This window comes from Dama dama, chromosome 17 (assembly GCF_033118175.1).
Source record: "Dama dama isolate Ldn47 chromosome 17, ASM3311817v1, whole genome shotgun sequence".
NCBI lineage: Eukaryota > Metazoa > Chordata > Mammalia > Artiodactyla > Cervidae > Dama > Dama dama.
The window spans coordinates 61,041,718-61,057,148 of NC_083697.1; the positions used below are offsets into that span (position 1 = coordinate 61,041,718).

Genomic DNA, 15,431 nt, shown 5'->3' on the forward strand with positions numbered 1-15,431 from the left:
TGGAAAAACCATCCTTTTGACTAGTCTGACCTTTAACTGTATTGAAGAGATGATTTTGTTACAATGTTTGTATCAAAACTCAAGAGTGAAACACTTGAGAAAATCAAACAAACAAATCCTGTTTGGATTCACACTGTTGTGTCACTTGGGCGAGTTCACATCACTTTCAGGGTTCTAGGGAGAGTAAATGAGATACTATCCATTAAGCACCTGTCATGGTAATGCCCATGGTAGACTTTCAAATAACAATGGTTCTCTTCCTCTTAAATATTGGGTTTTCTTGACGATTTTAAGACTAACGTCTCACTTTCACTTTTCTAAAGATGCAGCCTTCTGCCAATGCTGAGAATGAGAAAACCTGGCAAGAGATATCAGATGAGATCAAGAAGATATTTAAGACTGCTGTAAAGCTGTTACATGAAAGGGGGAAGATGAAACACAGCCAAGCCAAGAGGTACCTGTTCTCAGGTAAATTTTTATGCATCTTCAGTAAACTGAGGGATTGATCACTGATAGATGTAGTCACTGTTTCCTTTTATGGTTCTGCAAATTTAATAGTACTTACTGCCTGATGAAATTTAATTTTTCTAAATGTTTTTATCTCCTGGAGAGACAAGTAATCTTTTTACTCAAAGATAAGCCTTTACTTACTTAACTTGAGGAATTCTCCAAAAATATGACTTTAAAAGAAGTCAGAGGAGGCTGGATATAATAGACCAGACTCTGCCAGTATTTCTCAGTTGAACTGTTCATTAATTCACTTGCTCAGCAAACATTTATTGAGGGCATATATATGCCAGGCGCTGGGGCTACAACAATGATGAAGAAGGCAAGGTTTCTGCTCTCCTGGAACTTATTGTTTAGTGAGGAGGAAATAAATGATAGGCAAGTAATCAAATAAATGAATAATATCATTTCAGAAAGGATAAGTGCTAAGAATAAAACACAGTAATAGCCTGATGAAGGCTGTGGGGTTCTTGAGATTTAGATAGGGCAGATGATAAGGAAATGACTTCTGAGCTAAATGGCAGAATGAATCAGAGCTGGCAGTGCCATATCTAAAATAGAGAATTCCAGGCAGAGGGATTGCCAGGTTCAAGATGCCTGAGACAGAAATGTGCTAAGCAAGTTCTAGGAGCAGGAGAAGGTAAAGGTTGCCAAGCTCAGAGAAGGAGAGATGAGGTTAGAAGGTGGGCACAGGCCATAACAACAGAAATAATCAATAAACAATCTATAATAGGAATAGAATAGAGTTTTATTCAAGCCACACTGAGGACTGTAGCCTGAGAGAGACAGATTCGAGAAGCACTTGAATTGTGTTCTGCCTGACTACAAAATGAGGGAGGCTTATAGAGGCAAAAATCACAAAGTTACAGTAGTCACTCTATCAAGTTGTTTTCAAGAATTATAATTAGAGCTGGCAAGAAGTCAGGATGCACGCCAAATAAGGACTGGTTGGGGTCTGAAATGGTCGCATAGTTACAAGGGTAGACCTTGAGATCTAGGCAGCTGCTAGCAGATATTATTTTGAGAATGAACTGGTGGTGGTCTTCCATCTGATACAGTTCAGAGAATTCAAGTTCTCAATGATGCAAGAAAAATGTCTGAAACCACATACACAATGGCCACTGGTTCCATTTTGGATGCCTGAATCATAGATAATCAATTTTGATTTTAGATGTATTCTTTCCTTTATTGGTTAAATCAGATGTACAATGCATGTTTGATGGGCCAGAAGACAGGCTGTTCTATTTAACATACAGTTCAACCCAAATCAGGTATAAGCCAGAATGACTTCCTCATATTTCAGTCTGTGAAAATTTCTTCCATCACTGTGTAAGATGGGAAGCTATCAAGGGTTGGGAAGTAAGGGAGTGGCAGGATCTAGAGTAGCCTTAAAATAAAAAATATCCCTAACTACTGAGCAGAGACTCACTTGTGGGCCTTTTTGTTGTTGTTGTTTGTTTGGGTTTTTTTTATTTTATTTTTTTTTTTTTTGCACTTGTGGGCCTTTTTTAGCTGTGGAAAAGAGGCTTTATTTTTAGGAATTGCATAGGAAATCACATATCTGAAGGAATATGTCAGTCATAGTTTCCAGGTGATGAACACTCCTAGGTAAAGTAATCGGTTAAGTAGCATTTATTTTAAGAGGTGATAGCAAAGAATTATTGAAGAAAAAGCAACAGTAGTTGCATTTTCAGACTGGTTTTGTGAATGATGTGGCAAAATGTTTGTGAAAACCTAAGAAGCACTTGATACCATTCACGCTAGATATGCCTGTATGTCAACCTCAGAGAACGTATGAATAATTTTGACAAATTCATTCTCCAGAAGATGTCAAAAATTAGGTCTTATTTTAGTTCTCCCTAAAAATGCTAAAAATCAGCAGGAATAAGTGCTATCTTTAGAATATACAGGTTAACATATATCCTTATTCCTCTGGGATCTTTTTGATCCATTTTTGAAGCCCTGGTTCTTTGTCTTTATCAAGGGCAAAACTACCCTATTCCCAAAAAATGTGCTGTATCAGGAAAAAAATACCAAGAGCAAACACTCTCCTCTTCTTGATGTAAGAGACACCAGTTGGGGAGGGCATCCTCTGACTTAGAGTTAGACAGCCCAAGTTTTAAAAAATTCATAGGCAACTACTTTCTCTTAATTTTCTCCACGAAAAAGAACTTGATCCACATGGATAGCCATATGAAGATTAATAATTTTGTACTAGGTAGTATGAAATACTATACCTGGACTATTTTCTATTTGGGGTTACATCTCTAAAAGATATGTATGCTCATGAAATTTTAATTTATTTTACATTCCAACTCATTTTAAGACCGTGTTTGCACAGTGAAAATTGCTGAAGAGGGGCCAGCTCTTTGAAATGGATAGAGTATATTTGTTTTGTGCCTGTCTATCAATAACCAATGTGGTAGTTAGACCAGCTTTTTTGTTTCTTATTAGGATTGCAAGATACTCTTCAGCAATCACCATCAGGTAACTTTGGAAAAATAAAGGCTTATAACTTATAAGTGGAGTAGGAAATGGCAACCCACTCCAGTATTCTTGCCTGGAGAATCCCACGGACAGAGGAGCCTGGAGGGCTACAGTCCATAGGGTCACAAAAAGTCTGACATGCCTGAACACACATACACATTACTTATAGGACCTGGAAATTACAGAGCACATCTAAAGCCACACAGCAAGGTCACAAGCAGAGAGAGAGACTGAGCACACACATCTAGGGTTTTGCTTTTACTGGGCTCACTCTTTACTGGTAAATGTAAAACATAAAAGTGGGAATTTAAAGCACAGGAAGAGAGAAAAACAAGTGGCTGGAAAGGTTAGTTATTGAAGTCCACCAAGAGCTCTTAAACAAAGGAGTCTCTGTGAGGGGAACTGGCCTGCTCTATACGTGTGACTGTTAATGCGTCTATTCAAGATAGGTATCGTTGAAGTGGATGCCTCAGCAATCAAAGCTCAAGTCAGACACTTGCATTATAAACAAACAAACAGTGTCCCACCCACCCCACCCCCCCAAAAAAACTGTCAGGGTTTACACTACAATATTACTTTAATATTTTCAGAAAACTTCAAATAAGAATACCAGATAGAGGGATTTCCCTGGTGTAACACAGATGGCTGGACAAGAGATGGACCAAAGGCTGCTTTCTGCAGTTCAGAATATCCAAATTTCTTGCATATTCCCCTGTCCGCATGATAACAAATTTTTCCTCTTCTACAAAAAGGAGAGGAGACATATGTTATATAAGCTTCCTTATCTGGCCTCCTGATGCAATTTTCCTGAATAAAACCTTCGGTAAAACATATTGATTTGGGACTTCCCTGGTGGTCTAGTGGTTAAGGGTCCATGTGCCACTGCAGGGGACATGGGTTCAAGAAGATTCCACATGCCTCAGGGCAACTAAGCCAGTGTGCTACAGCTACTGAGCCCACACACCACAAGTACTGAAGCCCGCATGCTCTAGAACCTGGGCTCTGCAACCAGAGAGGCCATCACAACGAGAAGCTCACGCGCTGCACCTAAATAAAGCCCATGTGAACTAACGAAGACCCAGCGCAGCCAAAAATAAATAAAATTAAAAACAAAAACAAAACTATACTGATGTGAATGGCACAGCTTATTCAACACTGGTGGATATAAACACATCTCTTTTCCTTCAATCACAAATCTTTATCAATTGTTATCACTACTGAAAAAATATTATCACAGAAGTTCTGCAAAAAGGTACCATTTTTAAATAAAATTCCCACCTCCCTTGATAGTTACTTTATAGAATATACCTATGTTTCATTTTTGCTTGATGTTGGAGGTGTGGCCAGTATATTGAGATGGTCTAAGTTACAACCAGCCCCATCTCCTACCCCCATGCTTCCACGAGATCCCAGCCCAGCAGTCATCACCTTAAGAAAACCTTCCCTGACTTCTCCAAGTGGGTTAGATTTCCCAGTTGTTTGCCCTCAAGGCACCATGTCATTCAACTTCCCAGGCATAAAAATAATACATTTATTTGTGGGACTCTGTGATTCATGTCTGCCATCCTCCACTGGACTATAAGCTTCATAATAGCTTTTTCTCTCAGGATTCTGAATGTTTTCTCCCACCACTATATCCTAAGCAACTAGCAGCATGCCTGGTACATAGCAGATGCTCAGTTAAGACCAACTGGATAAAGAAAAGCAGAGGGGAGAAAACAAGTTTTAAAAGACTGCTTGTTTTAAAATTCATGTCCATTGGTTTAATTATTTTTTTTTCCCTAAAATTGTGCATAATTGTTGCTTTTTATTAGTACTGATACAATTTTAAATGTTCCTATGGGGCCTCAAATGATTTAAAAAGTATATTTACTTTTATGTGAGCATATGTACTGTAAGCCCTAACATGGTTTATCTCAGAAGAAATAAAGTTACATACTGAGTCATTTTCTTGTTCCTGCGCTGATGGGTGTAATGGGATTTAACAGTGACATGGATAATGGATAAATGAAATTAGCACATAATTATATTTTGAACATGCTTTTACATTTACACATATATGTCTTGGGTATATGCATCTCAAACAAAATGGTGAAACCACAGTGGAGTAATGACCCATGAGGAAGAAATAGACCAGATGTGTCATGTGGCCTCTTCCTCATTCTCTCCTTGCCCCAGTCAGTTCCTGCTCTCCACTCTTAGAACCTCTGGAGGCTGGGAGGGAAGCCAAGCGGGAACTTAGAAGAAGCAACTATAAACTCAGCATGCTTGCTTTCTTATGATTATGTTCAACCTCTCCCTCAGGTCTTGGAGGAAATTAAACAATTTTATTTAGAATCCATTGTTCTGGGATCCAGGCTGTTTAGGAAAAGACAAATAGGAAATTAAGGACTTGAGAAATTATTCTAAAGATGACTCAGCTACACATTATAAGCAAAATAAACTACCACTACTGACTTGAGAGTCACATGCTAGAAGCGTGGGTGCATTGCTTCTTGGTTCTAGACAGTAAACTCCTTGTTGTATTTTCTTTCAGCGATAGAGGATGAATTTGATTTTGCTCTAGGAAAGCAAACGCCAGCATTCCTGAAGAAGTGTGTTTGCTATATTAGGAAAATTGCTAACATTGAGCGTTTCGTGAAAATCCCGGAAATGGGAAAATACATGGATATAACTGGAAAAGAACAGAGAATTATTCGGGACCCTGAAGCACAAGAGAAGCTGATAAAACTCAGGGATGAATTTATTCCTACCATTGTTGCTTCATCTAATCTGAGAGTGTACACATCTGTTACTCATTGTGACATGAAACTAGGCTATTCCCAAGAAATAGAAAACCATTACATAGAAGGACTTGGTAAACAATTTTATGAGGACATGATTGACATAATTCAGGCCACGGTACAACAGAATTTTGACACAGAAACTGATACGCTCTATGATGAAATCCTTCAGCATTCATCCTTATGTAAAACATATGCCTCCTTCTACGAGTACAAATGTGAATCTCTAAACATCGTGCATAAATACATTCTTCCAAGCAAAACTGGGCACATCAACCCTCTTATTATATACGGTGGACCGTGCACTGGAAAGACCCTTCTGCTAGCTGAAGTAGCAAAGAAGGTAAATACCTATTCTTTTACGTGTATATTTGTAAAAACTTTGGGGAAAAGACCGACTCACCAAATTCACTTCCATTTTCTGTGTTTACTATGAATTATAATGGGTCCTTTTGGAATGGATGCTTCAGCTTTTCTCTTTTGCTGGTATAGCAATTATACTGAAAGAGTAAGGCTCGTGAGGTTCAATCCTAGAGTAGCTTTGTTTTGTCTCTTACTGTTCAAACTCATGTTGTGGAGCTAGTTCTCATCGGGCTGGAAACAAGGGCAGATCTCACAACTCTTCTCATCACACTCAGCAAAGACAAGCCCTCTGATTGCTTCTGGATACTAAATCCATCTCAGTTCAGCAATTAATATGTCCAGTTGAAGATGATAATTCATACTTCAGTCTACATCTCCCTCGCTCGGCTGAGGCCAACCATATGCCAGGCCCCTCCAGCAGGAAGCAGGAACATGACCATCTTCTCCCTTCTTACACCACCCAGCACTTCTTCCTCTCCATCCCTAACCCCAACCACACTCTGACTTCTATAGGTTTTGATTTAGGGGATGTAGGTAAGGTGGCCAGAACATTCTTATAGACCAGTACCCTTCTGACCTGGGCTCCGCACTCTGGTCTTGGTAGGTGTTTAAAACTTCCTCCTGTTTCTTCTGAGGCCTTTTCCTGGTTTCCCGAAGGTCTTTTCCCTCTCACATTACCCGACCTGTCCTCACTGAGCATCTCTCACCTACTGTTCCCTAGGCACAGGGAACTGCATTATTTTTCCATCTGCTTACCCCCATGGCTCCTAGCCATCATATCCAGCAACACATATTCTAGTCTCTTTCTACCAAGAGCCTCTCCACAGCCCAGCAAACTCCCTTTGGCAGGAACTGGGAGAAACAGAACCAGAAGAAACCCTCATCACTCACACTTACCAGTGGCTGACAGCTGAAACATGGGAATCACTTGGATACTGTTTTGCCCTGAGAAACTCCAGTCCCAAAAGGGCATCTCTCTATCACTCCTCCATTGGAGCAGCTAGCCAGCCTCAGTCACTCAACCTCCATATTCCTCAGCTGTCATCAGACCCAGATGGCTATGTCTCTCAAGCCCTAGGGGACATCCTGAAAGTGGTCCGTTGCAGCCCCTTTCCCAAAAGTAGAAGTGAGAAGTGGTTATCTATTAGTCCTCTACTTTGGGAGTAGAGTGGTGAGAGAGATAGCCCACAGCATTCTCATCTCCCAACTCCCCTCGTGGCTGAGTGGTAAAGAACCTGCTTGCCAATGCAGGAGACACAGGGGGCATGGGTTTGATCCCTGGGTCGGGATGATCCCCTGGAGAAAGATATGGCCACCCAGTATTCTTGCCTGAGAGATTCCATGAGCAGAGGAGCCTGGCAGGCTACAGTCTGTGGGGTCACAAAGAGTCAGACATGACAACTAAACAATAAAATCCTCCTCTCCCTTTTTTTTTTCTTGGCCCCTTTTTCAGGCTGGAGGCAAGTAGTCCACCAAAGGTAGCAAAACTAGTTTTCAAAATTCCCTTCCAAGTCTTGCAAGATGGGCTGGAGCTTCACTCTGGAATGTGGTATCTATTGTCTAAACTGGGTGAAACCAGTACCAGTTTTAACCTCCTGTTACACTTGATACCAAAGTCTGATGGTTTATACTATCCTGGTGTTACTTCAGAATCTTTGTATTGCTCTTCTTGTGGCTACTCTCTTAAAGCAGAGCTTTCCTTAACTTTGTGAACATTCTCATGATTTATCACGTGCTACACAATCATCTTGAGGTCAAGAACAGGGAAATTGTGTTGTGCCTTATGTGGGGATTAGGTCCCAAAGTGAAGACACAGGTGACAACCACGTATATCAGACTTACATTTAAAGTCCTTAGGAAGGCCCATTTACCGTTTCTCAATCTGCCAAAGCCAGCAGCTGGTTTTTCTTCTTGTGTTAGGGTATGAGCCCGTTCTTCAACTGAAACGGCAGGCTTATATTTACGGGCCACGTTGTGTCAAAATAAGTGTGCATGTGCATGTGTGTGACCATCTGCCTGTCTCTGCATACTACTTTGTAGGTGTGTCTTCAAACTTTAGAATTATTCCAAGTGAGCAAGACAGTAATGCTACAGGGGGAACTGAAACCAAATGAGAAAACACTGGGTCTATGCACGTCACAGTCCTTCTAGGGCTTTTTCCTTGTGAAAGAGGGGAGGATAAAAGTGGCTGGAGGAACAGTGCGCATGTGATGCAGCCCTCCGTGTCTAGCACGGTAGTCATATGACGTGTGGGATGAGCCTGTACACACACACGGTCCCCATGGGCAGAGTGTGGTGACAGTCAACTTAAAAAATGGCTCACTGTTCTGGATATGTTGTCCAACCACCAGGTTCTCAGAGGAGCCTTGCCTACTTCCAGGTCCCCTGCCTGGACTCCGCTTGCTTCTCCTCCCTCCTGGGGAACATCTGCTCCAGCCCCTCCCCCATCTCCACCAACTACACCCTGTGCTCTCGTGACCTTGCGTCCCTTGTAGGGATCCAGACAGGCATCTCACGTTTGTCTCCAGGTCGTCTCTTGGGCAACCAACATTTCCTGGGACATGAGCTCATATCAGAAGGCCATTCTTTATAGACATCGCAGATCCTACAACCCGGGATTGGGAAGAAGGATGATGCATATAATCATCATAAGCCATCCACACAGGGACAAACAAATTGTATTCTGTTTGTGATTTGCCACCGTAGGACAGTGGTCAAAGGGAGGGATTGTGAGTGTGCGTGTGTGTGCACATGCCCAGTCATGTCTGACTCTTCGTGACCCCATGACTGTAGCCCATTAGGCTCCTCGGTCCATGGGAATCTCCAGGCAAGAATACTGTACCTTCCTCCAAATTAGCTTCAAAGGTTGGGGCCAAACACCAAAAATGAGTTGCTTATTTTTCTTAACAGCTAGTTTTGAAACTGACATCCATGAGTCTTCTAAACGTATTCACACTTTAATCTGAACGACCTATTCAGGAAACAAGTTTCATAAGCTTACGTCTTAATGTATTAGAAAATATGTCTTTTTCTAAGGAGTATCCTTGGTGAATTCCAAAGATTACTGAAAAATATCATCTCCCTAAAAATATGCTTTGGAGTGTTTATACTTTGATCATATCCCTTTTTGTCCTTACCTTTCCAGACAGAAAAATACTCAACCCAGCAGCCCTCTCATATATGTTATCTCTTTAACTGTGAGATTTAAAAAAGAGATAGTGGGAGAGAGAGAACACTAGAATCAAAGTCAGATATGACTTCTATTCCATTTTCATCTCTTGGTAATCATTTAACTACAAGCAAGCTATTTATCTGGTTTGGGCCTCAGTTTCCCCTTCTGTTACATGATACTGTAATCTGTAATCCCATGTGTCCTACAGAGAGATAGTGTGAAGCCTGACGACTGCCTGTTTATATAGTAAACTGTTATAAATCACAAATTCAGCCAAACTCATTTAACCCACATTATCAGATTTTTATAATAAAAATAATCATGACGATGACCCTATAGCATCACAATAGAGTAAAACTCTGAGTCATAAAAGATTATATTCAATATCATTTTATTGCTGAATATTTTTATTACATTCTAATTAATTAGAAGGCTTCCCAAGTGGCTCAGTGATAAAGAATCTGCCTGCTAAGCAGAAGATACAAGTTTGATCCCTGGGTCGGGAAGATCCCCTCGAGAAGGAAACAGCAACCCACTCCAGTGTTCTTGCCTGGGAAATCCCATGGACAAAGGAGTCTGGCGAGCTACACAGTGCATAAGGTCACAAAAGAATTGGAACTTTAACAAAAGTTAACTAGAACATGGTCAGGCTTATGTAACCTCAATTAAGGAAAATATTTGACTTGATCTAATGTGTAGGTTCCTGGTGGCTTAGTCGAAAAGAAGCTGCCTGCAATGTGGAGACCCGGGTTCGATCCTTGGTTCAATTCCTGGGTTGGAAAGATCCCCTGGAGGAGGGCATGGCAACCCACTCCAGTATTCTTGCCTGGAGAACTCCCATGGACAGAGAAGCCTGGTGGGCTACGGTTCATGGGGTCGCAAAGAGTCAGACGCAATTGAGAGGCTAAGCGCACAATGTGTAGGTCATTACTTAATCTGTTCATTAACGAATTTTTACCAAGCACCTACCATGTGCAGCAACTGTGCCAAGAACTGGAAATTCAGTGATGGGGAGCCAAGCATACTAGACATTCAGATTTACGTTGGTGAAATGCTTTATAACTTCTAGGATACAAGCTCAATGCTGCCTTGTGGTTGACTGCTACTGTTCCCACTGTTTTATTACCTTTAGTGGGGTGATCCTGAGCATTTCACCTATAGACTTTAGTGCACGCGCTTTGTGACAGCTCTCTGACTATCTCAGGCCTTTCTATCTCCTGGGTCCAGGTTACTTTCTGGCCTGGTTGGGGATCCCAGAAGGCTGATCTCTGCAGAGAGGAAGTGTTGTTGCACATGACCATGTGAATATGTATATCTCCATTCTAAATGCCACCTTTGTGTTTTAGGCTTATGGCTGGCTACAGGAAGACACAGGACCAGAATCTGACCCAGTTGTAGTCGTGAGGTTTCTAGGAACCACAGACTTGAGTACTGATCTTAAGTCTCTCCTTCTAAGTGTTTGTGAACAGTTGGCCGTGAACTACCGGTGCCTGGTTCAGAGCTACCCTAAGAAGATCCATGACCTCCGTGACTTATTCATAAACCTTTTGAATGAGTCTTCACTGCAGAGGCCTCTTGTGGTCATATTCGATGCCCTGGAGCAGCTCTCGGAAAGCGACGAGGCCCGGAAGCTCTGGTGGCTTCCCGTGCACCTTCCCCGCTTCGTCCGGATCGTCCTGTCCACGCTGCCCAACAAACATGGGATCCTGCAGAAACTGAGGTGCCTTATCCACGAAGAAGACAACTATATCGAGCTGATTCCCCGGGACAGGAAGATGTGCAGTCAGGTGCTCAAACACCAGCTGCTGCGGGTCAAAAGGAAGGTCACGTCGGGCCAGCAGATTTACGTGAACAACGCCTTCTCCAAGTGCACGCTGCCCATGTTTGTGAACCTGACCTTCAGGGAGGTGAGACACTGGCGATCTCACAGAGACGTCGACGAGTCCTCCCTCTGCGTCACCGTGCACGAAAGCATAGAGCAGCTCTTCTGGTCCCTGGAGCGAAAGTGTGGGCAGAAACTCGTTTCCCGGGCTCTGGGTTACATCACCATGGCCAAAATGGGTTTGAGTGAGATGGAGCTGGAGGACGTGCTGGCCCTGGACAACAGCGTGATGAACGAGCTCAACGAGAGCACCAGGCCCAGCAACCCCCTGAGGGTACCTTATCTGTACATCGCAAAGCTCAAGGAGGGCCTCAGTGGATGCCTAATCGAGAGACACGTGAAGAACGTCACCCTGCTGGTCTGGGCCAACAGACACCTGCAGCTCATAGCCCAGAAGCTGTATCTGCAGGACAAGAGCGACCTGCATGAAATGCACACCATTCTGGCAGACTACTTCCTGGGAGTCTGGTCAGGGGGCAGGAGGAAAGCTTTCTGCCTGGAAGACCCCTACCTGAACGGCTGCCTCGACCTGGAGAGCAGAAGCCTGCTGGAGGAGGAGAGGCACTTCCTGGAGCAGGCTTCCTTCGACAGGCAGGCCCCTGACCAGCCCTGGGTCTTCCAGTGCAATCCACTGGAGCCTGACATCTTTTTTGTCAACCATCGGAAAATGTGTGAGCTGTTGTACCACCTGACAAGGTGTGGGAAGACTGACGACCTGCTCTATGGCATCATCATGAACTTCAGCTGGCTTTACACCATGATCAAAATCGGCCAGTTCGACAAAGTGCTCGCGGACATTGAGCTGGCCTACAGCTACTCGCAGGAGAAGGAGCTGAAGTTCCTGGCGAGCACCCTCCGCAGTATCAAAACCAAGGTCGTTGCGTTCCCCGGCTCCCTCTCTGCAGAGCTTCAGCAGAGGCTGCTGCCCGTTTTGAGCTCCCTGCCCAAACTTAGACACCTCCTCTTAGAATGTGACAAAGACGGGCCCAAATACTGCTCCATTGTGCCCTTACACTCATCCATGGATGTGACCTACAGCCCAGAGCGACTTCCCTTGTCATCTAGTCACCTGCACGTCACCGAGATTCTGCCCACCTGTAACCCCAGTACGGTCCTCACGGCTTTAGAAAATGGTTCCATCAGCACTTGGGATGTGGAAACGCGTCAACTCCTCAGGCAAATCACAACAGCCCAGTCTGTCATCCTGGGCATGAAACTCAGCAATGATGAAAAGTATCTCGTGGTGGCAACAACAAATAACACCCTGCTGGTTTACGACAATGTAAATTCTTGCCTCCTGTCTGAAGTAGAAATCAAAGGGACCAGGCATGGAAGCGGCTCCACCTACATCAATGGATTTACACTGTCCGTCAAACATGCCCTGGCCTGGCTAGAAGCCAGCAAAGATGTCACTGTCATTGATCTGCTCTATGGATGGCCCCTTTACCAGTTCCACTGCTGGTACGAAGTGACCTGCGTCCAGTGCTCACTAGATGGCGTGTACGCCTTCTGCGGACAGTACCTGAACACCACCACCGTCTTTCATCTCGGGAGTGGAGAAAAGTTATGTACAGTGACATCTGAATTTTCAGGTGGGTTTGTGAAGTTCCTTCTTATCTTGGACACGGCTCAGGAAATGGTAATGGTAGACAGTGAGGGTAGCCTTTCTGTTTGGAACACAGAGGACATCTCCAACCCCCAGCTGACTGATGACTTTGACTGCCGCAGGGAGGACAGCGAGGTGGTCAGCATTGAGCTTTCAGAGGACCAAAGTGCAGTTCTCATCTGTAAGGCCCTCAGCATCGAGCTCTTAGACACTGGCCTGTGGAAGGTGGCAGAAAAGTTCAGAGCAAAGCACAATGAACGCTTTATATCAGCTGTGCTGTCCAAGAACGGAGACTGCATCATCGCGACCATGGAGAACGCCTCGGCCGTGTTCTTCTGGAGGCGGGACACGGGGCAGTGTATGGCGAGCTTGCAGGAAATCTCAGGTACCATAGTCAAGCTGGTGAAATCCAGTCACCACAACATGCTGCTGTCTTTATCCACCAGTGGTGTTCTTTCCATCTGGGACATAGATATAATCACAGCTATGTCCAACATAGATAAGACTGGAAAACCCATCCAAAGTCTGGTGTTACCTGCTCGCGGGGAGATCATTTACTCCCTCGATGGCTCGGATTGTGTTCACAAGTGGAACTTCAGCAGCGGGTTCCTTGAAGCAGTGTTTAAGCATGAAGGGACAGTTGAACACTGTGTGCTGACGTCCTCTGGGGATATCATGGTGACGTCAGATGATAAGAGCAGCCAGTACGTCTGGCACACCAGCAGTGGTGAAAACCTCTTTCGAATTAATGGGCAGAGAATCTCCCAGCTGCTGATTACACACAATGACCAGTTTGTGGTCTCTCTCTGTGAGGAAAATGCCTCCAGGGTTTGGAGACTGGCCACGGGCCACAGGGTATGCAACATCCTGACCAGTCTGCAGAATGCCTTCATCACCTCTGCAAACACCTTCGTGGTGGGCATGACCAAAAGCAAGGTGCTGGCGGTCAGTCTTTGGACAGGAAGCATCACCAAGAAGTTCTGCTGCGAAGACGGCACCACCATTGTGAATTTTAAGTTGATTCCCGACTGCCCAGATATCATCGTGTTTATCACGTCAGCCGAGACGGTTAATATCTGGAGTCTGACAGAAGAAGTGATCTGCCGCCGCGTGCAACTTCCAAACAACTTCCTGAAAAACCTAGAGGATTTTGAAATCTCCCCCAATGGAAAGCTAGGCATTATTTCCAGGGGAGATGAGAATATCAATGTGCTGGATTTACATAGCGGCAAATTACGGGTGGTGCATGCCTCTGGGGTCATCTGGAGGCAGAGGCTGTCTCGAGACGGCCGGTACCTGGTATACATCTGTTTCCGAAACGGGGAAGAAGAGGATGAAAATGGTGCGATATCCAGTTTGATTGTCATGAGACTGGCCGATGGCAAAAATATCGGTGCTTGTTCCCTTTACAAAACACCAACTTTCCTTGCCCTCTCCCAGAGGCACCTGAACATCATCGTGGGCTTTGATGACGGCAGCATAGGGATCTACACCGTGGTGGACCGGGTGGATGCTGCACTGAAAATTAAAATCGCCACTTCAAACAGCAGACAGATTTTCAACAACGCGACACAGACATCCAGGCCAAAGTGTAACAGTTACTGTTTTAAAGTGTCTGTGGATTGTCTATGGAGAGAGTCGACTGAGGTTTTTGCAAGAGACAGTCCCATCACCGTGAGTGACTCCTCGGAACCCAACGAGTCAACACCCTCCAAGAAACACAACCCCTGCTACGAGCGGGTGTGCTCGGCCCTGGAATCCAGGGGCCACAGCTATGCCCCCGACAACTAACAACGTGTTTGTCCTGCTTAGCAGAACTACATGGTACACACATAAGAGGAAAACAAATTACCTTCTGTATCCCAAATGATACACATTAGTTCTTAAAAGACAGGAAAAAAAAAAAAAAAGACAGGAAAGATACTGGAGTTCCAGTGTTAACTATTGCCGTTCTCACACATTGAGACAATCCCCTGGAGAAGGGAATGGCAACCCACTCCAGTATTCTTGCCTAGAGAATTCCATGGACAGAGGAGCCTGGCAGGCTACAGTCCATGAGGTCACAAAGAGTCAGACACGACTGAGCAACTCACACACACACATGAAATGTACAGAAATGTGAAATTATTTGTAAAGTTGGTCTTTTTGACAAAGCTTACCCAAGCTTATCTTATGAGAAGGAAATTCTTGAGAGAATTTCTAGAAATCATACTTACACGGCTATATCAGCTGAAAGGTAGAGAGTAGTGTTTAAATTAACTGGACTGGAAGAAGCAGCTTCTCTCATCCTCTTGTCCAGATGAGAGAGGTTGGAGCTACACGCAGACCATCTGGACTGGAGTTAGTCCTACAGCAACAGGTTGAAATTGTGAACACAAATTGCTGTTGGACTTCAAATGATTGTGTATAACAAAACACAGCCTTAATCTCTCCTTACGTTTTTAACGATCCTGACAACTGTGTCAATCCAGTCTGCAGATGGAAGGTCTAAAGGTGCAAAATAATGTAACAAAAACGCCCAGAGGTACTCCCAGTTTCCCAAGAGAAAGGATGCCAAGTAGGAGGCCACAGACTGGGCTGGGGCCAGAGCTGCCTACTGCTATTACAGGGCTACTGAACACACAGAGTCAG

At 44.0% G+C, this 15,431-nt stretch overlaps 1 protein-coding gene across 1 annotated transcript in view; it reads left to right on the forward strand.

Moving 5' to 3' along the window:
* The window catches only part of NWD2 (NACHT and WD repeat domain containing 2), a 209,393-nt gene extending 194,802 nt beyond the window's left edge, over positions 1 to 14,591 (forward strand). The window contains exons 5-7 of the mRNA XM_061164782.1: positions 324 to 468; positions 5,531 to 6,120; positions 10,659 to 14,591. Of these exons, the coding sequence (XP_061020765.1) occupies positions 324 to 468; positions 5,531 to 6,120; positions 10,659 to 14,591 (4,668 nt within the window). The remainder of the gene's footprint in view (positions 1 to 323; positions 469 to 5,530; positions 6,121 to 10,658) is intronic.
* The last annotated feature ends 840 nt before the right edge of the window (positions 14,592 to 15,431 follow it).